This window comes from Marmota flaviventris, chromosome 5, assembly GCF_047511675.1.
Source record: "Marmota flaviventris isolate mMarFla1 chromosome 5, mMarFla1.hap1, whole genome shotgun sequence".
Lineage (NCBI taxonomy): Eukaryota > Metazoa > Chordata > Mammalia > Rodentia > Sciuridae > Marmota > Marmota flaviventris.
Window position 1 is genome coordinate 23,089,008 of NC_092502.1, and position 27,974 is coordinate 23,116,981.

General features: G+C 47.6%; 2 protein-coding genes across 4 annotated transcripts in view; one reads left to right on the forward strand and one right to left on the reverse strand.

Annotated features, from left to right (window-relative positions):
• Nucleotides 1-12,068, forward strand: part of Adam19 (ADAM metallopeptidase domain 19) — an 85,842-nt gene extending 73,774 nt beyond the window's left edge. For both annotated transcript variants that reach the window (XM_027938598.3, XM_027938599.3), the window contains exons 16-23: nt 545-749; nt 1,748-1,825; nt 1,921-2,029; nt 3,027-3,171; nt 3,997-4,081; nt 4,391-4,615; nt 7,772-7,924; nt 8,534-12,068. In XM_027938598.3, coding sequence (XP_027794399.1) covers nt 545-749; nt 1,748-1,825; nt 1,921-2,029; nt 3,027-3,171; nt 3,997-4,081; nt 4,391-4,615; nt 7,772-7,924; nt 8,534-8,587 — 1,054 coding nt within the window. In that variant the 3' untranslated portion in view covers nt 8,588-12,068. The remainder of the gene's footprint in view (nt 1-544; nt 750-1,747; nt 1,826-1,920; nt 2,030-3,026; nt 3,172-3,996; nt 4,082-4,390; nt 4,616-7,771; nt 7,925-8,533) is intronic.
• A 3,133-nt stretch (nt 12,069-15,201) lies between these two features.
• On the reverse strand, nt 15,202-27,539 carry Nipal4 (NIPA like domain containing 4). 2 transcript variants are annotated; one of them, XM_027938762.2, is made up of 6 exons: nt 27,488-27,539; nt 23,923-24,162; nt 20,702-20,758; nt 19,437-19,527; nt 16,924-17,084; nt 15,202-16,478 (listed from the first exon to the last, which is right to left on the reverse strand). In XM_027938762.2, exons 1-6 carry the CDS (start codon nt 27,522-27,524, stop codon nt 15,850-15,852), a joined length of 1,215 nt encoding a protein of 404 aa, XP_027794563.1. In that variant the 5' UTR covers nt 27,525-27,539; the 3' UTR covers nt 15,202-15,849. The 2 variants fall into 2 exon arrangements, with proteins under 2 accessions (XP_027794563.1, XP_027794565.1); XM_027938764.2 differs by lacking the exon at nt 20,702-20,758 and having other exon boundaries at nt 27,488-27,524.
• Between the last annotated feature and the right edge of the window lie 435 nt (nt 27,540-27,974).

The window sequence follows — 27,974 nt, forward strand, 5'->3', positions numbered from 1 at the left end:
AGGTCATGAAAAGTTCAGACTTTGGCCTGAAAGCAATGAGAGGTTAAACTCCTATGAGGTGAGACTGGAGGCAGGGAAATCAGTTTCCTACAGTACAGGGAAGAAAGGTTGGTGATGTGTGCTAGGGTGGATATGTAGGAGGGAGGATTGTTAGGGCTCGAAATCTGCTTGAATCCAAGAGCAGGGAAGAAGGGGGAGTCAGAAATGTCCCCAGGCTTCTGGCTGGAGCACTAGGTGGATGGTGGCCTAAAGAACATAAGGGAACAGATTGCTTAGGTCAGGCAGTTGTCCTTGAAGTTAGGACTTTCCAAGGCATCTTCTCTGGCTGAGATCGGCTCAGAGACAAAGAGCCTGCTCCCTTGCCTTGGTCTGGGTCTACACAGGGTCTCCCCTGGTGGCTCCCTTAAAGCACCCTCACCGCCTGTGTCTTTGCCCCACCCCACCCAAGCCTGCTCTCTTGGCCAAGAAAGACTGAAGCTCTGCCTTACCTTCGCTCTTTCCCAGCCTGATTCCATCTCCTCTCCTCCCTCTCTCTGGGGCTCAGGGATGCCAAGTGTGGGAAGATCCAGTGTCAGAGCTCTGAGGCCCGGCCCCTGGAGTCCAACGCAGTCCCCATCGACACCACCATCATCATGAATGGAAGGCAGATCCGGTGCCGGGGCACCCATGTCTACAGAGGTCCCGAAGAAGAGGGTGACATGCTGGACCCAGGCCTGGTGATGACCGGGACCAAGTGTGGCTACAATCACGTGAGTCCCTCTCCCCAGTCCCACTCAGGACCCAGGCTGCAGAGAGGAGAGGTTGAGAAGGGTGAGCTCTGAAAGGAGAGGCCTCCCCAGCTTCTCATTCTCAGTGGCTTCTAAAAGCTTATTTAGGGCTGGGGTTGTAGCTCAGTGGTAGAACACCTGCCTCGCATGCGTGAAGGACTGTGTTCAATCCTCAGTACCACATAAAAACAAATAAATAAATGAAAATAAAATATTGTGTCCATCTCTAGTTTAAAAAAAAGAAAAGAAAACTTATATAGCAATAGCAATAGACTGTCACTTGTAGTCTAAGGATTAAGTGAGAATGTTTCTGACACACTTAGGTGGGCCAGCTATTATTGATTTTTGTCTATATCATTAGTTATCGTGTGAATTAAAAATGGACTAAGTCAGGGAAGCCTTGGGGAATTCGTGTCAACTACCTCAGAGTTATGGATGAAGAATTCATAAAGAACTTTGAAGCCCAGGGTATAGTTCCTAGCACAGAGAAGGCTGCTGTCAAAATTGTTATTGTTAAACATAATATTAAAACTAGCACCTATTGATAGATATATATTATAATATAACATACATATCCGGGTTGGGGCTATAGCTCAGTGGCAGAGTGCTCGCCTAGCATGTGTGAGGCACTGGGTTCGATCGTCAGCATTCTGTCCACTTAAAAGTACAAAAAATTTTTTAAAAACCCATATATATCAATATAGTAGTAATATGGAATAAATATTTCATTATAATTGTTAAATTAGGATTTTAACAATATAATATGTGTTTTCCTCCCTAATCACAAAGGTAATAGCAGAATTTTGTTAATTCCTGTTCTATCTTTGGCTTTTTAAGCTCTTTCCATTTCCCACAGTAGTAACCTGAAGTGGGCTGCCTTTTCAGGTTCCTGTATGTTCTAAGTGCAAAACCCACATCCCATCTGCTAATTCCTGACCAGTGTCTGCTGTGCTGACAACTGTGCTTCCTCCTCCCTGCAGATCTGCTTCGAGGGGCAGTGCAGGAACACCTCCTTCTTTGAAACCGAAGGCTGTGGGAAGAAGTGCAATGGTCATGGGGTGCGTGCTCCCCTGGGCTGGTTTTGGGAGGACAGGCCTTGTGGGAGGCTGGGGCTCTCTGGCAAGCTAACACCCCTGCCTTTCCCTCACCCCAGGTCTGCAACAACAATCAGAACTGCCACTGCTTCCGGGGCTGGGCACCACCCTTCTGCAACACTCCGGGCCAAGGAGGCAGCATCGACAGTGGGCCCATGCCCCCCGAGAGTGAGTCCCCTGCCTGCTGTAAGAGGGGTGGCACCATGGGGACAGGTAGCATGTTGCAGAGTGTCTGCACTGAGACTGATGCATACTCCTGATTTTGTGGATGAGGGAACCAAGATAAAGGGGTGGGGGGAGGAGGGATCTGAGACCAGCAACTGGTTTGGGGACTGGGCTCAGTCTCTGTCTGTCCTTTTACTGAGGAGGTGATCCTGCTTAGTGGAATGAGAGATAAAGAGAGACTATAGGTCATTGAATAGTCACATCCTTTTTTGGTGGGACGGGGTGGTGACTAGTCCTATTTTGGGTACTTAAAAGTAAACATTACTGTGGGGTACATTCTGGTAGTTTAGACTTCTTTGCATAAACAAAGGTTAAAGTGGGAAACCGAACACTCAGAACACTTATAGTTGTTTCAGTAGGAAATCTCAGATACTCTAGCCCTGTGGTTTCTGAACCTTTTCCTTTAATAGTAGCAAGGTACTGTTTTCAAGAATAAAATCTTTCAAGGAAGAAGCTTCAATATATAAAACTGATAAAAGCAGTGTTTCATTGGTGTAAAGGTACTTTGTGCATTTAAATTTATAATTCATGAGAAGATTGAGTCAGTTTTGGTGAAATCGTGGATGAAGGGTAGGCGTCTGTCAGTATTTTGTGTTGGTTGCCTGGTATCCAGGAAAAATCACGATTCAGTCCAGAAACTAGTGACACATGATAATAGGGCTTGATCTGCTTGCCTTAAAAAAGACTATCTTCAATTAGACCAAAGTGCCTGTGGCAGATTTATATTATAAGGTCCCCTTGAAGCAAGTTAGCTAGCTATTTAAGCTAATATTAGTGGTGTCCTAGTAGTACATAATATGTGATTTTCATCATAATTTATAAGCTAAAATAAGCAATGCAAATTAAATGCAAATCAAGTCTGAAGAAGAATGAGGAATATATTGTTTTGCTGGAGCTCAACCAGCTCCTCAGTCTCTCACTTGAGCTCTCTTTCTGGAAGGTGTTGGTCCTGTGATAGCGGGAGTGTTTTCAGCCCTCTTCGTGCTGGCGGTCCTCACGCTGATGTACTATTGCTGCAAACAGAACAATAAGCTGGGCCAGCTCAAGCCCTCGGCCCTCCCTTTCAAGCTGAGGCAGCAGTTCAGGTAGGACAGGGTGCCATCAATGACTTGGGGTTCCCTTCTGGATCACAAAGTTCTCCGTAAGCAATATGTGTTGGAAGGGTGGTGGTGGTGGGTCTGATTCAGGGAAGATGAATGTAGAGTTCGTGCCGCTGTCTCCTTTGTGTCATGTTCTGTGACCATGCCAGACATTTACTAAGATGATCTCATTGTAATAGTCTCTACTGAGCCTGGTCATCACTTCCAAATCCTCTGCAGAATGCCCCCAACCAACTAAAGTTGGAATATGAGATAAAATCATTTGTCATCCTTTATCTAATTGATTTGCCCCCATTTTAAAGAGCAGGAAACTGTGGCAACAGAGAAGAAATGACTTGCCCAAGCCCAGTCATTACAGAGGTGGCTGGACATCAGCCCAATGTAGACTAATTTTTTTGCAGAGTGATGCCATCCTTAGGATATCGTAATGTACGTTCTGAGTCCCCTATTAAATTACATTTGTCCTGGAGGGAATTTTTAATCTCTGGTCTTTCTGAACCCCTGCCTGAGGGGAATTGGTTGACAATTCTTGTATCTCTGTAGGGAGGAAAGATCTACAGAAGGTGAAGATAAGGTGCTTGGAAAGCTCTGTTTTGTGTCAGGCCAACTTTCGTTGCTTAGCAGCTCTCCATTGACCATGCCAAATGTCCTTACATAGGGAGACGGAATTTGAGAGCGGACCAGTCCCACTTCCTCTGGAGTACACTAAGGAAGATTTAGCAGTGGGTTGGCCGTGTTTGGGTCAGAGGGACTCAGCCTCTGCTCCTTGCTGAACATCCCCTCTTCTCTTCCTCTATTCCTTGTTTCCAGTTGTCCCTTCAGGGTGTCTCAAAACAATGGATCTGGTCATGCCAACCCAACTTTCAAGTTGCAGACACCCCAGGGAAAGCGAAAGGTAAGGGCTTGGAGGTGTTGAGTTTTGCTACTTCTCCTTTATTCCTCAGGACCCTGTTAGATTTTCCCAAGGGTCTCTGTAGGCCCAAGGGACTGGTAATAAAAGCCATCTTAATGACTTGAGAGACATAGCAATTGGTTTTGGTGTCCACCAATGGCTTTAAGGTCTGACTTCTAGGATCCCAGGGGTTGTAACAGGTCAGCATATCTGTCTATCCCTGGGCTCTGATCATCTCCATGAGATGCCCACACAGGGCACCCCTGAGTTTTTAAATCCTTGTCTCAGGTGATCCTTGTCTTGTGCCTACAGGTGACCAACACCCCTGAAACCCTGAGAAAGCCCTCCCAGCCTCCTCCCCGGCCCCCTCCAGACTATCTGCATGGTGGATCCCCACCTGTACCATTGCCAATACATCTGAACAGGGCTACCAGAAACTCCCCAGGGACTGAGTTTCAAGTAGAGAGAAAAGAATCAACCAGGAGGCCTCCCCCAAGCCGGCCTATACCCCCTGCACCAAATTGCATTATTTCCCAGGTAAGTGGATTCTCAGTAGTTCTGGTCGGTGGGGGGTCATCACCCTTAAAAGGCCACCTGCAATTTGCAATGTCAGATCTGGGAAGATGGACTTGGAATTGACTGCCCTTCCAGCAATCTGGTGAATCCAGGGGACTCAGAGAGGATTAAAACAGTTTGAGCATGGGGAAATATAGTCCCTAGACAGCCTTTCAACCAAGGGCACTTTCTCCCTGCTTGGCCTATTTTATGACCAACCACTACCTACCTTCCACCCAAAATTAACTCCTATTGGTCCCTGGTGCTCGTCTCCTATCTACATAGCTGCAAATGCTGCTCTGCCGGATCCTCTCCTGCCCTCTGTCTGGCCAGCTCCCTTTGGCCCTTTGACGTGGTCTTATATGCCACTCCTCCCTGTGGCTTCCCCTGACCCCCAGGTCTGAGCTTGGTGCTCTTGTACTCTCTTCATAGTATTGTCCCTCCAAATTGTATCTGTCACTATCACCCCCTTATTGGAGAGTCTGTGTACCCCAATGCCTTGTTCATGGCACAAGAAGGGGGAGTGTATTCAGCTGCTAGGGCTGCCATAACAAAATACCATCTAATGGGTGGATAGAACCGTGGACGTTTATTTTCTCATAGTTCCAGAGGCTGGAAGCCTAAGATGAAGGTTCTGGCAGGGTTGTCTTCTCCTGAGGCCTCTCTCCTTGCCCTGCAGGCAGCTGCCCACTCACAGTGTCCACATGTGGCCTTTCCTCTGCATCCCTGGTATCTCTGTATCTGCATTTCTTCTTATAAGAACACCAGATTGGATGAGAGCCCACCCTAACGGCCTCATTTTAATTTAATCACCTCTTTAAAGACCTCAGCTCCAAATATGGTCACATTCTGAGGTACTGGGAGTTAGGAATTCAACATTTGAATTTTTTTTTTTTTTTTGAGGGAGTGTACACAATTCAACACGCAGTGGAAAGAGAGAGGAGCAAGGGAGAGAAAGCAACCCTGTAGAGACAGGGCGAAGGAGAGAGGGAGGCAGTGGCAGGTGTCCCAACATCCAGATCCCAAGCATGGCTCCCCCAGGACCTGGGGTTCAGATGGGGGTTCTCAAGGGAAGGCAGTGCGGGCAGCTGCTCTGAGGGGAAGTTGCAGGGATGAAATGGGGCCAGCCACCTCCCCCTTCAGAGCCTTTCCAAGAAGTGAGTTATTTCTACCCTCTTGTCTCACTTGGGTTGCTGAGTCTCACAGGGTCGAGGAACTTGCCCAAGATCACAGGGTCTGTGAGTGGAGGAGCCAGGACTTAAACCCAAGTGTCCCCCAGCTAAGTGAGATTCCCACCTCCCAGCCCTAAGGCACTTATCCTGTCTAGTCTCAGGCCAGACCTGAGGTCCACCCTCCTAGCTGGGTGATGTGGGCCTCCTAGAGAGGGGGTACTGAGCATTCAGGACGTCTTCTGTGCTTCCCACCCACGTGCTTCTGCCTGATAACAGCCATAATGAGCAAGCAGTTGCCATTCCGCTGGGGAAGAGGCTCTGGGATGCATGTAGCTGTGAGAGTGGTCAGTTTTGTGAAGAAGGGGTACAGGGTGCTCAGAAGGGCCACCCTGGGCTAGACATGGTGGCATATACCTGTAACCCCAGTGGCTCTGGAAGTTGAGGCAGGAGGATCACAAGTTCAAAGCCAGCCTCAGCGACTTGAGGCCCTAAGTAACTCAGTGAGACCCTGTCTCTAATAAAATACAAAAAAAGGGCTAGGGATGTGGCTCAGTGGTTAAGCGCCCTTGGGCTCAATTTCCAGTACCAAAAAAAAAAAAAAAAAGCCTCCTTGGGAGATTTGAGCTCTGGTATTTGAGCATTTGATTTGAGCTCTGGTGTGAAAGAAGAGAAGGAGGTAGCTGGACTGTGAAGCAGGGGAGGAAAGGGCCTTCTTGGTCCAGGACCCACTAGTAGGGAAACTCTGATGGCAGATGGCCCTGATGTAGGTATTACACTTCAGTTAAATAAATGTTTTTTAGGGGCTGGGGTAGTGGCGCAGTGGTAGAGTGCTCGCCTAGCATGTGTGGAGCATAGGGTTCAATTCTCAGCACCACATTCAAATAAATTAATTAGATAAAGGTCCATTAACAACTAAAAAAAATTTTTTAAATAGTTTTAGAGGGGCTGGGGTCGTGGCTCAGTGGTAGAGCACTTGCCTAGCATGTGTGAGGCACTGGGTTTGATCTCAGCACCACATATGAATAGAAAAAAATAAAGGTCCATTGACAACTAAAAAAATTTTTAAAAAGCAGTTTTAGAAAACAAAAAGGCCGCTGTGATGGCAAATGAGCATACTAATCAGCAGATTTAAACACTGTCCTCAGAAAGATGGTGGGAGCTTGCACTGAGGTAGGAATGGAAGCGTGGAGAGGATGAGTGACTGAGAAAAAGAGTAAACAGGACTTGAGGATCACCTGCAGATGGGCGTTGGCCCGGGATGACACCCAGTGTCTGCCTTGTGCAGCCTGACTGATGGAAGGGGACCCTGAGCCTGGGGCTGCTTTGGCTTCCAGGAAACAGTGCTCTGAGGCCCATGGCAGAGCTGAGCTGGGTCCTATCAGATGTGGCCTGAGGCAGATCACTGCTCTGCAAGGCCTGGTGCTGACATTCTGATAAGGCCCAGATAGCCACCCCCTAGTGGCTCATTTTGCATTTCCTCAACTGCAGGCAACATCTGTACCCGCATCACTTTCCCTAGAAGGTCTCTCCTGGCCTCCAGCAGCTACTGCAGTTTGGGAAGGGAGGGTGATCACGTTGGGAGTGGGAGAACATGACTTTTCCTGCTGTCTGAGTTTGTTTCTGCTCTCAGTTCTCTTACAGTTTCTTAGAGAACACGCTGGCCCTCAGCATTCTTCCTGGTCTCTCTGCTTGCTTGCCTTTAGCCCATTTTTCTACCCATTAGTGACCTTCTCAGGGAAGGAACTGGCTTCTCTTAAACCCTACCAACTTTGGGGCATCCATTCTTTGTCCCTCTAAACTTTTTTTCCCAGCTACATAAGAGATACATTCCTGTTTCACGAAACTTAACTAGTGTAGAGAAATGCATATTGATTTTAAGAAATCTAGTGCACTTATTCATCTAATTTGTGTTGAGTGCTTCCTGTATACTAGGCACCATCTGGAAGCTTGACTTGTTTCTCTCCAGGATTTCTCCAGGCCTCGGCCACCCCAGAAGGCGCTCCCTGCAAACCCTGTGCCAGGCCGCAGGACCCTCCCCAGGCCAAGTGGTGCCTCAGAGCTTAGGCCCTCTGCTGCTGGCCCTCAGCAGTCCCAGCCTCTGGTAGTTCCTGCCTCAAAGGTGAGTCCACAAAAGTCCCAGAGGTCACCTGTGTGGCTGAGAAAACAAACTAGTGCATGCTTTTTGTCTGAATGGAACTTCCAAAGCAAAAACCAGGAACAAAAGCTTAGCATTTTTTGGTGCCTGCTTGACTGTCCCTGAAATCAGTGATGGGGGTTTTGGTTTCATGTGAAAAGTAGCAGTTCGGTGCCTGAGCTGTGGTGGCTTCTACCTGCATCTGCACCGGACCTGCTGGGTGGCCCTGAACGAGTCCCTTTCTGGAGTGCCCCTTTGCTCATCTATAAAAGGGCAGTAATAGGCAGAAGTGGCTGTGATAGGCCAGGTATCCCTGGCCTCTCTCCTTACCTCTTCTCTGGGGCTGACGTTCTCAGCTTGCCAGTCCTGGGAGTGTGAAAGGGCCAAGGTGAGGAAGTGGACTCCTCAGCTTGCCAGGGGAGCCCCACCATACCTCTGCACAGGCTGATGGTCTAGGTCTTCTGCTGGAAGCCTTTCTTCTTAGTGCATGATGTATCTGCCCTCCATCTGTAAAAAGCAAGAGCACAGCTCCCGTGAATCCCCCCAGTGGACATCAAGCTGATTTCTTCCTCCCTGCCTTTGTGTTCCTTCCAGTTTCCTGAATACCGATCACAGAGAGCTTTTGGGATGACCAGCTCCAAAATCTAGACCCACCTAGAGGGTTCTTGCTTTCCTGGGGACTCTGGACACCACAGTTTCCAGGAGCACGGGATCTGGAAGAAGCATGTCTAGACACCTCTGAGCAGCTCCTGGCCTCCTCCTGGAACTACCACATCTCGGAAATTCTCCTTCTTGACTCATGCCTCCTCAGCTTCTTCAGAGGCCCAGAGGACTACTATCGAATGGCTTCTATATGTTGTTTTGTGCAATATACAACCCTGGGTAGGGAGGGGAGAGCGTGGCGGAGGGTGAATGGCAGCTTTGCCCTCTGTCCTCCCCGTTCAGAGGTGCTGATGGAGGTGCGCAAGGCCCTCTGAGCTGGTGAGCCAGCTGGGGCAAGTCCTGCTCAGCCCCTCTGCCTGGAGTTTAGCTTGGAGAAGTCATCCATCCAGGGCCTGTGATGGAGGGTACGTGTGAGAGCTTTTCATTGCTCTGTCTCCCTTGGAGATCCCAAGCTGAACAGAGGCTGGGCCCTTACCCATCTCTTTTAGCTGTTAGGGATTGAGAAAGGGTCCAAGCAGCCATTGCTCTGGTCCTGCCCAGGGCTTGGTCAAAATGACAGCCCCTGGCTATATGGCTGCATGTGACAAGCCAAGTCCCCTTCCCCCTATCTCCCAAGCCTGAGTCCCTTTATTCACACGGGTCACACTGACTCAGACAGGTACTATTTGTAGGCAATGTAGACAGCAGGGGGAGCACCAGACCTGGGCCTCCTCTGAGCCGTGATGCCAAAGGTTGCCACTGGACTCTTGGTAATTCTTGGTTGCCCTTAGGTTCTCTTCTGCATTCCACGCTTCTGCCTTCTCCTCCCCCTCAGACCCACTCTATCACGTGGTGCTTTGGTGAGTGGAGCCCCAGCAGTCCTGACTTTTCTAGCAATCAGGTGCTTGCGACTTACGAGTCAGGGTCCTGCCTCATGGGGTGGCCACTGGATTTTCTGCACTGGATCTCAAGAGTGTTGACCCAAGTGGACTTGGGGTATAGCCATGGGGGCCTAGCTTCATTTTTCCTTGTGTTTGTGACCTCAACAGGGCGAGCTTCTTCCTCTGTACTCCCTCACCTACATCTAGGTGAGGTCCCCCAGGGATGGCTGTGGTAGTAGTGAAGGAGGAGCATCAGAGATCCTTGGAGAAGGCAGCTGTCAATCACTGCAGTGAAACAGTCTGAGCTGGGGCAGCGTCTTCTCCCTCCAACCAGGCTTTTGATGTCTACTTCCTTCATTCTCTCCTCTGGTCACTGCTCTGAGCAGAAGAGGGACTGGACTCCAAGGACCTTATTCTGTCTGGAGCTCAGGAGGAAGTCTGTGGGGTGCTCTGCTAGTCAGACAATTTTTATAGCATAGCTGGGGGTGAGCTCTTAGAGACTTGTCTCCTACCCCCAGAAAGGTGCTGAGCAGCTCTCCAGAGGGGAGCTAGCCTAATGTTCACTCCTTTGAGGGTTTTCCAGGGACCTCCCACCTTCTTGCTCTTGAAGACCTCAGTGCAAAGAGGGGGCTGATCCTTTGATTCCCTGCTCACCATCCAAGGGCCTCCTCATAGTTCTCTGCAGATAGTAGGTGCTGAACTAATGTTCTTGGGTTTGTAGACAGGTAGGGGATGTGGAATGCACACCTGGGGACAAACATGGGGTGGGTTTAGAAAGATCTCAGGAAAATGCATTTCTCTTCCCTCAGGGTGGCTACGATACTCGGGCCCTCCTTCCCCCATGTCCATTCCCCACCTTCTTACTGCAAGATTCAGACAGGACACAGCCTTCTATTTAAGCATGCTGCACCCAATGCCCCGTGCCTCCAGACTGGGTCCCAGAAAAGGTGACCCCCTCATCCCTTGCAAATGAACCAACCAACCCCGTGTCACCTGGATGTTCCTGTGGCTGGTGCAGCCCTTCTCCCTCACATCAGGAGGTAGGCCACTCTGAAGTGACCATGTGGTGGCCATGATGATGTCATGAGCCTTTTGAACCCCAAATCCACTATCCCTGGAACCATATTGGAAAGAGCCCTGGTTTTTGTTCCCTTTCCTTTTGTTTTCTTTTGGGTTTTCTTCTTAATACCATCTCCATCCCATAAAATTATACTGTGAACTGGAAGATGGTGGAATCTTTTTAATTTGATGGAAACTTTGGGCAGCCAGTTCTATTTGCCATTTCACTCCTAGTTCAGTTCAGGGAGCTAGGAGTCATTTTCCAGCAGGTCAGAGAGGCTTCCAGGGAGAAGAGTGCCAAGAGTTACCATCCCTTGGTCACGCCTCTGCCTAGAGCGCTGCTGGGAGGGTTCAAGTACAAACATCTGGATTTAGGGAAGGCGGGCTTTATTCCAAAGGATTATCACAAGAGATGAGAACTTTGCCATACGGAGAGGAGAGTACCATGGCCACAGGGAGGATGCTCGGACCAACTGACTCCAAATGAACAAGCATCCCATGGCCCAGGCAGAGAAGGCCTTTTCTTTTATTAGAAGGAGTGAACATGGCTAGAAAGAACAGTGTTCCTGGGAGTCTCTGTCCCTGTCTTTTTGGGGAAGGGCTGTTACAAACAGCCTGTGTTCTGGCTTGGGCTGAGGGTAAGTGAAGGTCCAGGGTCTGGTGGGGAGGAGGGAGGCTTCACTCCAGTTTGGTCTGTCCATCAACAGCATGCTGTTTATTCAGATAAAGAAGGATGTAAATCTTTTTAGAAGTTAAACTAGGCTCCTGCCAGTTTTACAGCCTGGGAATGTTTTTCTCAGGGGCCTTGGAGCTATCTCTGAATGCAAACCTCAGGAAGACAGCCCCCTAGCCCCCTGGCTCCCTGGCTCTGTGGGACATTAGCCAAGTGGCACTACCTGTTTGCTGTAGGTTCCTTTCCTCCATGTTGACTTCTACCTATAAGAGAAAAGCCCTTTCCTGCCCCAACTCTAAGCTTCTTGCAGATCTCAAAGTCTGAGTATTCTCTGCATTGCAATTTCCCCCTCCCTGATTGCAGTAACTCCTCCTCATCCTTCAATAATCCTTTTTAATAAAGCCTCCCCTTAGGTCTGACCTAATTTCTTCTTAGTTGACAAAGGGTATGGAAGACTTGCATTTTAAAAATTGGGGACAAGTTCTAAAGCCAGTAATTGTGTTAAATATGTGTATAACAGCTCTGCGGGGCACCCACATAAGCCAAAGGAGTGCCAACTGGAAAGGGGTCCCATCCCTAGGGAAGCCTGCTAAGGAGAAGTTCTGCAGAATCCAAGCCCAACTCCCCCAAATCCACCCTCTGAACGTCCCCTCGCACCACCCACTGTGTGTACGTACGCGTTAGGGATCCAGGGCAATGTGAATTTTCTTTTTATTTGGGAGATGCTTAATGGAAAAACAGATCCTCTTCTCTCTTATCCACCTATTAATTGTTTACAATATTTGTACATCTATGCAAAATACTTGAATGGGCCGTGGTGCCTTTTTTTTTTTCCTTGTTTGTATTTAATTAAAACAAACTTTTTCATTTGGAATATTCTGGTTTGGCATCTCTTTTGTGTGTTTGTTTCAATGTCTCACTGCTTGGACCAGATAGAATCCATGACATGAGCTCTCCTCAGAAAGACAAAGACCATCAGTCCAGCCTACAAAGCCATTATGGTTGACTTTGAGCCCTAGCAAAGCCTGGGTTTCCCATGGCCAGGAGAGGGGACTATTTTCCTTTGCACCCAGACAGGAGCTGGTTTAGTTGAACTGGGTCTTGGGTCATTAAAGGCCTGAATGATCTTGGGTTCTCTGGTTTACTTTTCCTATACTATGCTTTAGAAGATGACTCATCTCATTGCTAAGGATGAAACTTTAGAGACACACTTGCCCAAGGTCTCCTGGCTGGGTAGACAGGTGCAGCCAGGGCCATGCTTCGTGGGCTAATTCCAGAGCCCTATGTGATAATCCAGCCCACATCCAGTGCTTTCCAGTTCACAAAGGGGTCTGCCCTCACACTCTCATTTGATCCCTACACGATCTTGAGTTTCTGTTAACAGATAGAACAACGGTGTGCCGAGGCTTGGGACTTAACACATGCAAGATGCTGCACATTTTACATTTCTTTATCTCATTTAATCTTCGCAGAAATCCTGAGAGAGGGTCCTTGATATCCGACTGTACTTTTCTAAGCTCTCATGGTTGTGAGGTCACCTAAGGACACTAAAGGCATCTAAACACAAATGCTTTCATGACTGTAACACTCAGGCTTGTGAAATGAGTCCCTACCCAGACACCTCTGCCTGTTTTATAGGACACTGTCTACTCTTTTGGCCAGTCCTCTGGGTTGATATCATCTGTTGGTTCTGACCTGAGTTCAAATCCTGGCTCTGCCACTTACAGGAAGTGTGAGTCAAGATTAAGTGTCAGAATTCTGAGTCTCCTTTTGTATGCAACTAAGAAGAATATTGCTGTAATTTGGATCTCAAATGTCCCCCAATTGGAGGTTTATTCCCCAGGAAGATGTTGTTGGGAGGTGGTTAACTTTTAAGAGACGGGGCCTAGTAGGAAGGTCCTCAAGGATGTCCCAAAGCAAAATAGGGACTCCAGACTCTTCTTAGTTCTCTCTTTGGCTTCCAGCCATGAGTGCCCTGCTATATGCGCTCTTGCTGTTATAGTGCTGTCTTGCCACAAGCCCGAAGCCACAGGCCCAGCCAGTCATGGACTGGAACCTCCAAAACCCTTGTACGTTTCTCCTTATAAGTGATTGTCTCAGATACTTGTTAAAGTGACAGAAAGCAGACTAACCTACCTACCTGAAAATCACTCTGTGTGAAAGCACCCAACAGTGCCCACCACAGGCCATGTGCTCAGAAGGTCCTCACTATGTTGGTTTTAGAGTCACTCTGCTTACCATGCTAGGTTTCTCATAGGATTGCCATGAATTGGAAACTGGCCCCCAATCAAATTCAGTTGTTGTTGTTGTTGTTTTTAATTCTAACTATATGTTAGGAACAAGGGATAAACAGTAAGCCCAGACTAACTCTCATGCAGTTCATATCTGGATAGGAAGACATCACAGATCTCAAGAAAGTAAAGTAGTATCAGACTCTTCAGGAGGGTGTAAGGTTAGTCTATTGGGAAAACACACCACCTGGTGGTTAAGACCGTGGGCTTAGAATCAGATGTCAACTTCCAAATCTCCCTGGCTGTGTGACCTTGGGCAATTATCTTCTCCAAGTTCCTTTTCTCATATATACATTGGGGATAAAAAAATATACCCACTGTAGGGCTCTGTGAGGAGATAAAATGAGGATTCACATGGAATGCCTACTTTGCCTGGTGCCCGGTAAGGGCCCAGGCATGAACTCGGGAAGAATTGCCTTCAATGGACTCTATTCCAAAAATGACCTCTCCAGCTCCAGTGAGGGCGTCACGGCAGACTCTGGAGGGCTTTTCTTAGGAGTCATGCTCTTTTACAGAAGGGGACTGACCTCCCAAAAGTAGAGGAACTAGTTGAACTCCTCCATGATCAAGGAAGGTCAAGATGCAAATATCAAACAAACACTCCAAAGCCTTTATTTTTGACCCTGTCAGCCCTACTCCCAGGACCCTCAGCTCACTCCTATTTTCAAGATTCAATATGTTGCATTGATTTTAATTACAGACAGAAATCCACATTCATTAAAACCTGGAGGTGCAGGGCTACAGGTGCGGGGAGCCAGTCTGTCAGTCCACTGAGCCTTTGGAGTGCCAAGGCCAGCAAGAGTTCAGCCTGGGCTTGGCTTCACTAAAGCACAAGATGTAAACATAGCACACAGGTCGGGGGTTCATAGGGAAGCTCTGCACCCACCTGGAGGCTGAGGCTCAAATCTTCCCTCTTTCTAGTAAACTGGCTCCTAACTTTCCTTTGTAATGGTTCTTGCAACAACTCCCATATTCTTGAAGCTAGAAGAAAAGGAGGAGTATCTCCAGCTGCTCCGATTTAGCAGATGCCCCTGGCTAAATGTAAGAGGACTGAAGGCAGCGCCCTTAGCTGGTGGTGTGGAGCAGCCCCCAGCACAGTGCTTCCTGGGGTAAACAGCTAACTCATTAGTGGAACCAGGGACTCCATGGCAAACTGGTCATTGGCCAAAATGCACCCATGTCAAGTCTGTGCTCCGACTCTGTCACTGAGATTCAGAGCTAATCCCACTGGCCAAGTCTCCAAGTCTGCAGCCCAGAAATTACCCAGAAGAGCCCTTTATACCTGGTTGGGCATAAGAGTAAACCCCAAAATGAGCCCCTGGTTTCCAGACAGCTTGTAACTATCTTCTGCCAACTCCCGACTTTTCTCCTCATGCTTCTTTCCACCTCTCCAAATCATATTTTGGTTGACTCCTTGAAAAAAATAAAAAGGTATTCTGTGGGAGACCAACCTTGCACATGACTGAGTTAACTCCCCTGCTGGGCGATGTGACATCAAGCACCCATGCACTCTGCTGAATTCCAGCTTGGTTCTAGTCAGATCACTTTTAAGAGAGAGTGCCTTTGCTGTCTCTGTCCAGAGTAGAGCCAAACAGGACATCAGATTTGGTCAGCAGAGCTTGGCTGTGGCACATCTTTGGTTGTTATTTTGAATTCTAAAATTATTGCCTGTCTGTCTTAGTGACCGGCTCCTTGGGACAGTCATAGTGAGGGAAGAGGTGACAATGGAGGGGACTGGATGGACACCAATACACTGACCACCAGGCTGGAGTACTCGGAGAACAGGCTGGTTGAAATTTTTTCCTGAGACATCAGGTGTCTTTCACAGTAAGGTCAGCTGAGGTCCTGCTTCTGTCTCCGAGAGGAAATGGCAGAAGCAACACTGGTTGGATAGTTGTCAGCTCTGGATGGGGTGGCTGACAAACTGGTCTCGGGAAGCTACCTCTATCTCATTCTTGGGCTAAGGAATGGCGATTCAGTCTCAGAAGGAGAACTGGTACAAAGGATTTCCTGAGGGCTAAAATCTCAGGAAAGTTCTTAGATTGTGACATTCAACGCGTCAAATTCTCTCTCTTCTTCCCAACACAGAGATGGCACCAAAGGAACCCGTGGAAAGGGAGGCCCAGGGGACCTGCTGGCTCCAATGTAAACTAAGATATTTGGTCACTGAGGCTGTTTCTAGGAATTTCTGCCACCACCTCTCCTTGGGTGGAAAATTTTCTCCTAGAAACAGTGATGAGGTATAAGTTAACATCTCAAGGAAAAACAGTCCATTGGCAACAGCTGCACCAAAAATAAGCATGTTTTGAATTCAAGAGGTCAGGTTGCACCATTGGGCTCATCCTCTCACTCATGTATTGAGCTTTAAGAATGGATTATAAATACTTTGGGCTTCTCCACTGGTGACGGAGTGCTGGCAAGCTCTATATTGTCCACAAGGACATTCTTATCTTCCAGTCTAATAACCGTGGGCTCTGGGGCAGGCGATGGCGGAGGGTTTCTGTGCGTGCGGGGCAAATTGGCCCAGCTGACTTCCAAGTCTTTGAAAGCATGGAGCATGAATACACCCAAGATGATGGTGGCAAAGCCAGAGAGGGTGCCCACGATGTCCACGGCAGACATGCTGTACCACTCCTTGAAGAGGATGACAGAGGAGGTCACCACCACCGTGGTGAAGAACACGTAGTAGATGGGGAACACCAGGGAGGTGTTGAAGATGTCCAGGGCCCTGTTGAGGAAGTTGACCTGAGTGCTGAGGGAGAGAGCCAGGACGAGGGACAGGATGTAGGGGAGGGGGTGCCGTACGACTGGCAACCCCTGGAAGAAGTTCTTAACGGTGATGCCCAGACCCTTGACTGCAGTCACTGAGAAGGCTCCGATCACGGAGCAGATGGTGATGTAGATGAGGATGTTCCTTTGCCCATAACGCGGGGCGACGATGAAGATGAGGATGAGGCAGGACACCAGCATAAGCACAGCAAACACGATGAACCCTGTGGGAAGGAGGGACTAGGTCACCTGTGAAGGATGTGGACAGCAACTAGGGCCCCAGGGGAGGTGGCTCTTGAGTCAGACAAACATGGGTTCCAGTCCCAGCTTCAAACCTTTCAATGACTTGGGTTAGTTATTAAACCCCCAAGACCCCAGTTTCCTCATGTATAGAAACAGACCAACAATAGGATCTTCCTTGTAGGGTTTTGTGAGATTCAGTGTGACAATGCATATGAAGCATTCAGGACAGTGTCTAGCACATAAGAAACGGTAAGTGGTGTCCACACACATCAGGCTAGGAAGCCACAAGCTCGCCTTGCTAACATGCACCAGCCTGCTTTAGCTTGCCTTCTCCTGCAGGGGTGGACCTGAGACGGTCAGCAGTCAATGGGAACTTCCTCAGGGCTCAGCCCTGGTGTTTGCTGCTCTCTCGTGCTGGAAGCCTACCTGTGTCTTTCAGCTTGGAAGCCATCTCCACCACGGTATTGACCTTCTCTTCCTCAGGGGCGTGTATCACCATCACTGTGCTGCCAGCCACACAGATCACACAGCCCAGCTTCCCCAGCAGGTTCAGACGCTCTCCCAGGAAATACGAGGAGAGGATGGCACTGCACACCGAGATGGGAGAAAGGGGTTAGTACAGCCCAAACCCAAAGAGACAGTGGGGCTGAGATCATGGAGAGCAATAGATTAGAGCTCTAATCTATTGCTCTGACAAAGTGAAAGCTTTGCTAGACCTCCCCAAAATGATCAAAACAGAAACTCATTTCTGGGAGGAGGAAAAGAAGGGAAAGTAGATTTCTTTCATTTTTTGAGACAGAAATCATTTGCAAACTGAAGGGTTGGAAAAGCTTTTGTCTTTCTATCCTGTGGATATATCCCTTGTAGGACTGCTGTGAAAAGCCTTTCAGTCTTGTCTTGTGTACCTCTGGTAGCAGGGAGCTCATCCCTTTTACAAGCAAAATGAGCTCATTGTAGGTTTATTCTAGTTATCCATCACAAATAGACCTTCTGGAAACTTCTACTCCTTGTTTCATTTCTGTTCCTTGGGTCATGGAGAACAAATCATTTGTATATGTCGATATGAATGACCACAATGACAATTCTAGACATAGTGTCTTGATCATATTTTCCCTACTAAGTTCTGTTCTAGGAAATTTACATTTATTATCTCTAAATATCACTAACATCTCACAATTCTTTGTGAAGTAAAATATACTGTCCCCATTTTATAGATGAGAAAAAAAAATGAGCCTCATAGAAGTTAAATTGGTAAGTCAGTGGAGTCAGGATTTGAGCTCCAAGTTCTGTCTCATAACCTCTACACCTCAGTGAAGAGGATCCCTGAGTCTTCACTTTCCTGGATAAAATACTTCCAGTTCCTTGCTCTTCCTTGGTGACATAATTCTATTCTCCTCTCATCCTCTAGATGAGACAGCAGAGGTGAAGGAAAAGGGAATCAGTCAAGCTGGGTCTGATCATTGGAGCTTTTTTTAAAAAAATGAAGGTGGCATTAGTGTAGGTCCAATCTGTTGGCTGTCCTGGGACCCCATTAAGTCTCAAAAAATTTTGGTGCAAAGTATCAGGAGAATGGATACTGATGTTTAAGTTCCTTTGTCTGTCTCCTATCTCTTCTCTAAAAATGCCCCAAACACTTAATTAAAATGTCTTGTTCAAAAAAGTCTGGTGGCATTTGCATTGGCAAAGGTCACACAATGCAGGATTACATGCTTCTCCCAACTTCCGGGGAGTGGGGATTTGTAAACCTATCAGATATGCAACAGAGAGGTATCAGCGCTTCATCAGCTAAAATCAGCTGGGCTAGTCCTACAGTGTGAGTCATGGTCATATTTGTCTTCCGACTGTGTAAATGTTGCAAAATTGTTATCATGATGGTGAAACAAAACAGAGGAAACTATGGGAACTGGGTGTGGAAGGCTGGGATTTACCAGGTTTCGAAGGTTAGCCCCCACATCAAGAACTCCTTCAAATGAAGTGTTGGCACTGTCGCAGAGGAACTGGCTCTGTCCGTAGCTCAGGAGGAGTGGGGGTGGTGGAAACACACCCTTTTAGTATCAGTTATTTTATTTTAGTAATTAGTTAATTCTCATGGTGGTGGGGACCAAACCTAGGGCCCTGGGCATGCTGGGCAAGCGCTCTGTCACTGAGCTCATCTCCAGATTAGCCTCAGTTATTTCCGAAATGATCAATCATTTGTGGAGTGTTTATTGAGAGGCAACATAGCATAGCAGCTAAGCACCCAGTCTCTGGTATAAGACAGCCTGGGTTGGAATCCTGGGCCGGCCACTTGGAACCTGGTTACCTCTGCCAAGTTGCTTCACCTCTCTTAGCTTCAGGTTGTGAGGAGTGAATAAGTTAGTCTAAGGAACACATGGAGAACACAGAGCACATAGTGAGTCCTCAGTGTAAGATGGCTGTGGTTATTCTTTGGTGCCAGTTCTGTTCTAAACACTTCCTGTGCAGCGTCACATGTAGTCCTCAGAACGGGGTCTCCAGGTAGGTACTACTAGCATTATCGTTTTGCAGGAGGGAAACTGAGGCTGAGAGGGATGGAGTGACTTGCCCAGGATAACAGAACTACTAAGTGTTCAAGTGAGGATTAAAACTCAGATAGTGTTAATCTGGGGTTTGTGCTCTTAATTTGCATGCTTCTCTTGGAGCGCCAGATATTCACATGAAACATCAGCCTACTGGCTGTGGGAGCCCCTACAACTGATTTGGGCTTGGCCTGCCCTTTAACCACCCATTAGTCAAGGAGATGCCAAGGCCAGTGGCCGCAAACAACTCAAGGGTTTGGAGCTTCAAACAGCACACTGCCTCTTTCTAGGGGCTGGGACCAAGCCAGGTCCCTGAATGCAGTTGATCTCACCAGGTAATTCCAGGTCTCAAGAAACTGAACCCATGAAAGAGCTGAAGATGGCTAGGGAGATGACAATAACCTTATGAGGACGCTCAGGGCTCCCAGGGGTGTGACAACTGTTGTAGGTGCAAATGCATAGGCCCCAAAGTTGGCAACTTCTCCAGCAGCCACTAGGAAATGAAGGGAAGAAAAAGACAAGGGTGACTTCAAGGAATCATCTCCATTCCAGATGAATCTGGGTGGAGATGGCTTCTTTCAGGCTCCAATCATCCCTAGAAACCCAAACCAGCATTCCTTAACAAGACCATGCATGCTCAGGAGATCCTTATGCTCTTTCCCTGACTATCCTGACCAAATCCTTCCATTTTAAAGATGGCGAGGCTGAGGTCTAGCTACATGCAGTACTTGTGAATAGAAACCTCCTCCTTTTCTTCTTCTCCTCCTCTTCCTCCCTCTTTGTTTCTATCCAGACACAGTTCAGTCTGTTTCAGGGACTGTCCATGTTTTGGACTATATCTTTAAGGTAAGTTCTAGACAATGTTAATTATCAAAGCAATGGTTAAATTTATTGATTCTCTGGTTACCAGTGGTCCTTGGAGCCCTCTTTCCCAGGAGAACTGTAGACAGTCTAAACCAACAGGCAGGTTTTTAGAAAAGCTTGACATCCCAAAGAGCTTAAATTCTCCCCTTCTGAGTTCTCAAATTGCAAATGCCCGTGTTTTTTCCATCTCTTTGCTGGGCAGATAGCTGCCTGGCTCTCCTCTTTGGAATCAGATGGTCACTGCAATAGCTCTGGCTAGGACAAAGATCAAAACTGACTTAGGGGATTATAAAAAAAAGGTGTTAGTGGAAACTCAAAAGAATTAGAGTTTGAGAGCCAGAGAGGGTGATGGAAAATGGGGGAAATGTGCGAGTGTGCACACCGCAAGTGTCAGACACAGTCATGGTCTAAATGGGCCAACAGATGAATTGTCCAGGGAGAGGGAAAGTTCTCCTGGGAGCCCAGCTTCTACCATGGAGAAGTCTAAGAGTCCACTATCAAGAGGCAGTGAGCCTATCTCCTTTTATTTCAAGGAAAGTTGAGAAAATACATCTTTATCCTTATCACCTCTGTACAAACCTCTCTGGGGGGTAGATGCTTCATGGATTAAAACTGATGTTAAGCTGAGAAAACCATCAGAGATTAGAGAGTAAGATATCAAAGTTTTCATGACTCACTCTAGGAATCTGGCCTTAGGTTCATATTTTCTATAATAGAGACAGAAATGCCCTTTCAACTCTTCCTTCATCTCCATCCCTTCTATCAATAGACTACTCTTATTAGTAGCAAGAGAATCCACTTACTGGTGAGAAATCCAGCCCACCACATCAAGTCCTTCAGGTAGCCATAGCCCCCGTCCACTGTAGAAGGAAATGGACACCAAGTTAAACGTGGCCAAACTTTCTCAGGCTCTTTTCCTGATGCTGCCTTCACTCTGTGTGCCCCAGGGTTTAGTTCTAGGACCTCTCTTGGGTGGTGCCATCCAATCCCAAAGTGGTAAATATCATCTATCTATGGTGCTTACTTCATATCTGTGGCTTAGACCTTTCTTCTGGGCCGAGATCCATATCCAACTGTTTCTCTGACATCTCACAGGTATCTCAATCTCCGTCCTAAAAGGTTGATTTTTAAATGCCCCGCCTACCTGCCAAATGAAACCCCTGGGGTAAATGGCACCTCCACGTACTTGGTTGCTTAATCCAGAAGACAGGGAATTGCTCTTGACCCTTCTCTCTCCTCCTCCTCTGACTTTGTCTCACACATGTCCACTTAACTCCCTCCATTCGACTCAAAGGCACCATTACCTCATGTCTAGGCTGAGACAATGACAGGTGACAACTCTGATTCTACACTTGTCCTTTTAATAATCTATTCCTTTCATGGCAGCCAGTGATCTTTTATAATTAAATCTCTGTTTACAGCTGGCCAATGGCTTCCAATTACTCTTAGGATAAAGACCAGAATTCTTAACAAGACCGTGCATAGTCTTGGCCCCGCTCACCTCGCCAAGCATACCTCCTGCCACTCTTCTCCTTTCTTTTAGTTCTTCAAAAACCATCAGCTCTTTCCTCCCTCAAGACCTTTGCATATACTTTTCCCTGTATCTAGAGTTCACTTCCTGCCAGTGTTTGCCTAAAACCACATGTATCCTGCAGATCTCTGAATGTTAATACCCCCTTTGGATTCTCTTTTATAACACCACCTCTTCTCCCTCATGGCATGTGTCATGTAAAAATTTGGTTGATCTGTGAATTTTCTGGCATTTCCCCCACTGAAATGGAAGCTCTACAAAGTTAGGAATTGAGTCTACTTTGTTAAGGACCCAACACATGGTCAGTCTCAAAAATATCAGTGATGGTGATGATGATGAAGGATGGATGGGCCTGAACCAGTTCTGTGAAAACCCAAAAATCATGTTTCTTTTTTGGAATGCTTCTATTCTTGAATAAGGAGAATATCTTTTGCTTTCATCCATTTCCAGAAGTGGTCAGGATGTTGTCTAAATGCTAAAAACTCTGAGAACATTTTATTCTAAGAGTTAACATTTCAGAAGACACTGGAATAGCACATTGGAGGGAACAAGGGATTCTGGGGAAGTTGTCTTTCTGAGTGGTTGGTGATACTTTCCCTGCTCTGCCCTGAGCATAAGCAGACATTTCCCTGGCACTTGCACTTGGGAAGTAACTGTCTTCAAAACACTTGACCAGAAGTGAAAAACAGAGTACCAATGGCCACTGCTTTCAATGTCCACCTGCACGTCACAGCTCTTTGTTTTTGAGCACACGCAGGCTCTGCCAGGGCCCTCCTTAGATAACAGCAATACCAATACCACTGTGTCAAGCATCTTTCTAAACAAGTTACAGGTGAAGCATCCCTAATCCTAAAATCCAAAATCCCAAATGCTCCCCAAATCCAAAACTTTTTTTTTTTTTGGGGGGGGGGCTGACATGATGCCACAAGTGGGAAATATCACACAATAAAACTGTTTCATGCACAAAATTATTAAACACAATGTATACAATTACCTTCCGACTATGCATATAAGGTCTGAATTTTGTGTTTGCACTTGAATCTCATCCCTAAGGTATTTTATTATGCCAATGCAAGTATTCCAAATCTGAAAAAAGCCTGAAATTCCTAGCACTTCTGGTCCCAAGCATTCTAGATAAGAGAGAGTCAACCTGTACATGTCTTCTGAGTAGCCCTTTAGGCTGGCAATTATTCTTATGCCTCTTTTATAGATGATGAAATTGAGGCATAGAAAAAAAAAAAAAACATTCCTTGCCCAGGATTCCATCACCAGAAATCCAGGAGCCAGAACTAGAACCCTGGTAGTGCACTTCCCCAGTGCAGTGTCCTGCAGAAACCTTCACTGAACATGTCCAAACTTGAATACATTCTCCATCTTCACTCCTCATGTTAGAAAAGGGCACCATTGGCTCCCCCCACTGCTCAAGTCACAAGCCTGAGTTGTCTTTGACTTTTTCTGTACCTGCTCCTGTAGCCAGTAAACATCAAAGCTAGTGAGTTCTGCCTCCTAAAACAAACTCCAGAATCCACTGCTTGTCTTCATCCCCAGTACCATTTCCAGACTCAAGTTCTGTCCTCTTGCTTATCTAACTGGACTCTCCACTTCCAGTCTTGTGCCCTAATCTATTCTCTACCCAGCAGCCAGGGATCTTTTCAACATAAATCAGACTCAGTCACTTCTCTGCCTAAAGCCTCTCAGTCACATAGCAATTGCATTCATACTCTGCAGCCCAGCTTACAAGACCATTCATGAGCTAGCCCTAACCTCCTCTTTCCCCTTACCTGAACTACTCTCATTTTCTAGGATCACTCATATTCTCTCACCTCGGAGCTTTTGCACACGCTGTTCCTTCTACCTGAAATATCATGTCTTCCTCTTCTTTTCCCCTGCTGACTCCTTATGACTTGGGTTTCAGCTGGAAGATTGACTTTTCTAGAAAACCTTCCCAATGCCTACCCTCCAGGTCTGAACTTCACTGATGATTTAACACAGGACTTCTTGGGAGGAGCAGTAGAGATTTTCTCAATAATAATTTAATGGATACACATTCTATTTTCCAAATAAGCAAGTCCCTTGTGAAAAAGGGACTCAATAATTGTGTTGTAGCCCATAGAAAGCTCAACTGGACAGTAAGTGAGGGCACACCAGAGTCTGACCTTGTGGTGGGCAGGGGCATTTGTACTACCATTTGATGGAAGATGTGGCTTGTCACAGCTACTAAGAAGCAAAGACAGGACTAACGAAGCCTGGAGTATCTGAATCTTGATCCTGAGAATTTTCCCTATCTTTACATCAATGCACAAGGTTCTCAGGAAATGCTGGATTATAAAGGGGGGTCTCCTGTTGGTGGCTGAGACTCTCAATAGGGTTGAGAATTTAGTGCCCACCTTCACCATATTCTCAGACTTAAGCCCTGATCTCTGTGAGGGGAAGTCAGCCATGGGCTCAGCTGCCCTGTGCCCCACCTATCCTCTCCTTTCCCAAGGACCTTACCAGCCCGAGTGGCCCCTGTGGCCACAAGTCGCAGGAGGCCTTTCTTCTTGAGGATGACACTGCTGCCGATGAGGAAGCTGGACACAAAGGTCAGGCCCAGGCCAATGTAGAAGCCATAGTTCTTTCTGATCCTCTCCTGCCAGCTGTCAAAGGTGGCATTGTTGGGCACCTCATGGCTGAGGCCACCAACGATCTGACACAGGACTTCTTGGGAGGAGCAGTAGAGACTGATCAGGGAACCTGGATGGGAAGACTACAGTGAGAGTCATGTTGGGGACATGTGTGCACTTAAAAAATCATGGAATTGACCACTGTTTCAGAACTTGTGCTTCCACCATGTCAGGCCTCTACTCACACAATGGGCCCCAACCAAAAATAATAGCGATGGTGAGTTAAAAGGTCACTCTGGCTAAGGGCTTTATTTGCATGAACATATCATAGTTTTATAGCTACCTGTCAAATGAATGATGTCTTCAGTTCCCATTTCACAGAGATAAAAATAGAGGCAATGAGAGTTCAGGTCACTTGCTTAAGGACACACAGAGGGTAGACTGCAGAACTCCAAAATATGGTACTGATGCCCCAAACTCCAGGCATTGTCACCCAAGTTCACAGGCATCATTAAGTTCAAACCCCAGCCCTCCAGCAGAATCCTCTCTCAGCCCTTTGTACATGTGGGCCTCCAATAGCTTATGATCCTACACAGGAGTCTCTTTACTTTCATGCCCCTAAGCTCCAGCTGCAATGGGGGACTGGTCATAGATAGCATGAGGGAGTGGGGCTAGACAAGCCCCTTTTATCCTACAAGGATGAGCTTCCTGTTTGACCATTCTCGGGCCTTGCTTCTGTCACTTCTGTGGCTGAGACCTTCTTTGGTCCACTCAAGGACCCGTGTCCTTGCCACCCTATCTTTCTTTAGTTTGTTCTCCAAGTCCCAGAGTCCCTGAGTGTCTGAATTTGCCCTTGTGGCCCAGAGTGACTCCCAACTGGCACAGATACTAATGACATCAAGGACAGGCCTGGGCACAAGGGTCAGACCTCAGTGAAAAACTAAGCTACAGAAGTTCAGTAAAATAGATCAAAGAACATTCAATACTCCTACATGGTACCATCCACATGGTCCTCTGTTCTGGAGTTTTCCATGAAGACTCCTAACAACCAATAAACAGGCATGGTGAATGATTTCCAGGTTTTTAGTCAAAGAGACTGATTTTGGTATTCATATATATATATATATATATATATATATATATATATATATATATATATATAGTAAATGGTGAACCTAAAATTAAAATCCATGCGCATTTGATGCCAAAGCCCATGATCACAATCACACACCACAGCCACCACAGTAAGCAGGCTGCAAGTGGGGAAGTAGATCCCAATTGGTATTGCTTATTTATTTTAAAATATGAATCTATAAACTGGCATGGTGGTGCATGCCTATAATCCCAGCTACTCTGGAGGTTGAGGCAGGAGGATAGCAAGTTCAAGGCCAGCCTGGGCAACTTAGCAAGACCTCAGCAACTTAATGAGACCCTGCCTCAAAACAACAAAATGGGCTGGTGATGTAGCTCAGTGGTAAAGCAATCCTGGGTTCAATATCAAAAAAAAAAAAAAATTGGGAGCTCTCCCCTGCAGATTCATATTTGGGGCTTCATTTGAAAGTCAAAAGAGCTACCTCACTGGGCATAACATCCCATGAGGCAACAACTATCTGTCCCTGAGCAGCGTTGACATCTTAGGACATGCTCTGTGCAACTCCTCAGAGTCTACCTGGCTCCCTTCAGCCACTTTTGTTATGGGCTTAGCTTCTTAGGCATTTGAGTTGGTGATCTCTAGAGGTAGAAGGGCCTTTTCAGGCTGTATAACAGAAGCCCAGGTTCCAATGCCAAGGATGTAAGCCTGGACCAGGCACTTCTCCCACCATACTAGAACTCCCAGCCAGTGCCTAGAAGAGCCCCAAAGTCCAAAGCCAGGAAGCTCCAGCTTTGGCACATCTGCAGCAGAGTGGCACCTTTTGGAATAAAACAAAGGTAACGTTGACCTTTCCTCCACGGCACAGAACCACTGACAACAGGACCATAAGAATTCTCCAAAAACAGTCAGTCTCACCCTGTTACTTTCAGCTGGGGAAACTGAGTCCCACCAAGGTAGGAGACTTACTTGAGTCATGCAAGTAAGTCTGGTAGTAGAGTTGGGTTTGGAACCTATTAGAAGAGACCTGTCTTTCCAACACCTGTGTCACAATCTAGGGAAGATGAGACAGGAAGCCATCATCGCAGTCCCTGATCAGACTGGTTCTGCATTGCTCACGCCTGTTCCTCCAGTTCAGTCCTTCTTGCCCAAGAGCCAAATCTGGGGAGTTCTCTGAGTCCCCGGAAATGAGCCAGAGCTTGGGAGGAGGTGGGCCAAGGAAGGCAACTCCTTGTGAGCAAGGCCAAGCCCATTCCCCTCCCTTCCCCAGCTCCCTGAAGGTGCATCTCTAGTGGTGGAGCCAAAGGACTCTATGGACCTGACTGTCACTGCAAGGCCTGCAGCACCTACAGGCTCAAGACCCTCTGTTGAGGGTCAAATTCTCCCACTATGGTGAATCAAGAGAAGGCTGATAGCCAAAGGAAATTCAATTCTGTAAGAAGTGCTTATCTGAAAAATGGGTGTTGGGATAAATGATTCTAGTCTATTCTTCCAGAATATTCTTGGACTGGGGAACACATTATCCCCTAGGATAAGGGGTGAGGCTGAAAATAGCTGCCTGATCACTCAGGAAACCAAAGTCAGCCAACACTCAACAGGCTGGCTTTGAAAACTTCAGGTAAGAAGGGCAGAAGTGAGAGAAATGGGGGTACCCCACCACCTGTAATTCCAAGATGAGGTGGGAAAGTGGAGTCTGAACAAGAAAGGAGCTTAGCACAGTCATACAGGTATAAGTTTTAGGATCCAAGAGCCCTATTTCATAGTCCATTTCCCCATTGTACTACCTTGAGCAAACACCTTTTTAGGGCCTCAGTTTCTATATTCCAAAATAGGGACAGTAAAAGAGTAACACTACCTACCTGCTGGAGTTGTTTCAAGGATTAAATGAGAGAGTTCAGGGAAGGGCCTAGTCCACTACCTGATTCCTGCTAAGAACTTGACATGAAGCCAAGCATCTTTCCTTAGTCCGGCCTGAGGATCTCCCCCACTGAAGAAAGGTGTATGTGGGTTTGGGGCTGGGGAGTCTTTGTGGTCCTCTCCCCTGTCTTGGGTCACAGACAGATCATGGCAATTACTAAAATCTGCATTAACCACACACTAACCCTGAGCCGCGCTGCACCCCCCACCAGTAGCCCCAATACGTTCAGTTTCCTTCCTTTCCTCCCTTTCTTGCTTGGCTACCTCAGCTGCGAAGGTGGACATCTCGTCTTAGTCACCAAGGCGAGTCTGAGAATTGGTGCGGGTCAGCTCGTACTGACCCTCCCCTTTCCTTCCTTTGGTTCCCGTGGCAGGGGATGAGATCGGGGCGACTGGAGCTAGGGTGCAAAGCGCGAGCCCGCCCCGTCCCCAGCCCTGCAGCACGCACCGTTCTCACAGCTGGCGTTGCCGGCCCGCAGCTCCATGGGGCCCTGGGCTTATGGACCCATGCGCCGGCGACGGCGCCCCAGGCTCCTCCGCTCCGGAGCAGGTGGCTGCGACTCGTCCCAGCGTCCCAGCGTAGCTCCGGAGAAGCCCGCGGGGTCGGTACCCAGGGGTAGGGAGAATGACGTGCCCCAGAAGGGAGGGTCCCCGAGGAGGAGTCACTCAAACCCTTGGGCAACTCCGGGCGCTGGGGGCCCAGCACTCCCGCCGCCCGAAGAGGGGCGCATGCCCTCCTGGGGTGCGGACCGGACCGGGCTCCTAGACGCAAAGTCACCGCCCAGTGTCAGTGGCAGGAGGCGAGGGGGGCGTGTCCGCGGGATCCGCCCCTCCCGACAACTGCGCTGGCATCCACCTCCCCCAGTGACAGAGTGGATGCTCTCCAGGATGGCCAGAGAGGTGGCACATTTCCCGCAGAGGGGAAGTGACAACGT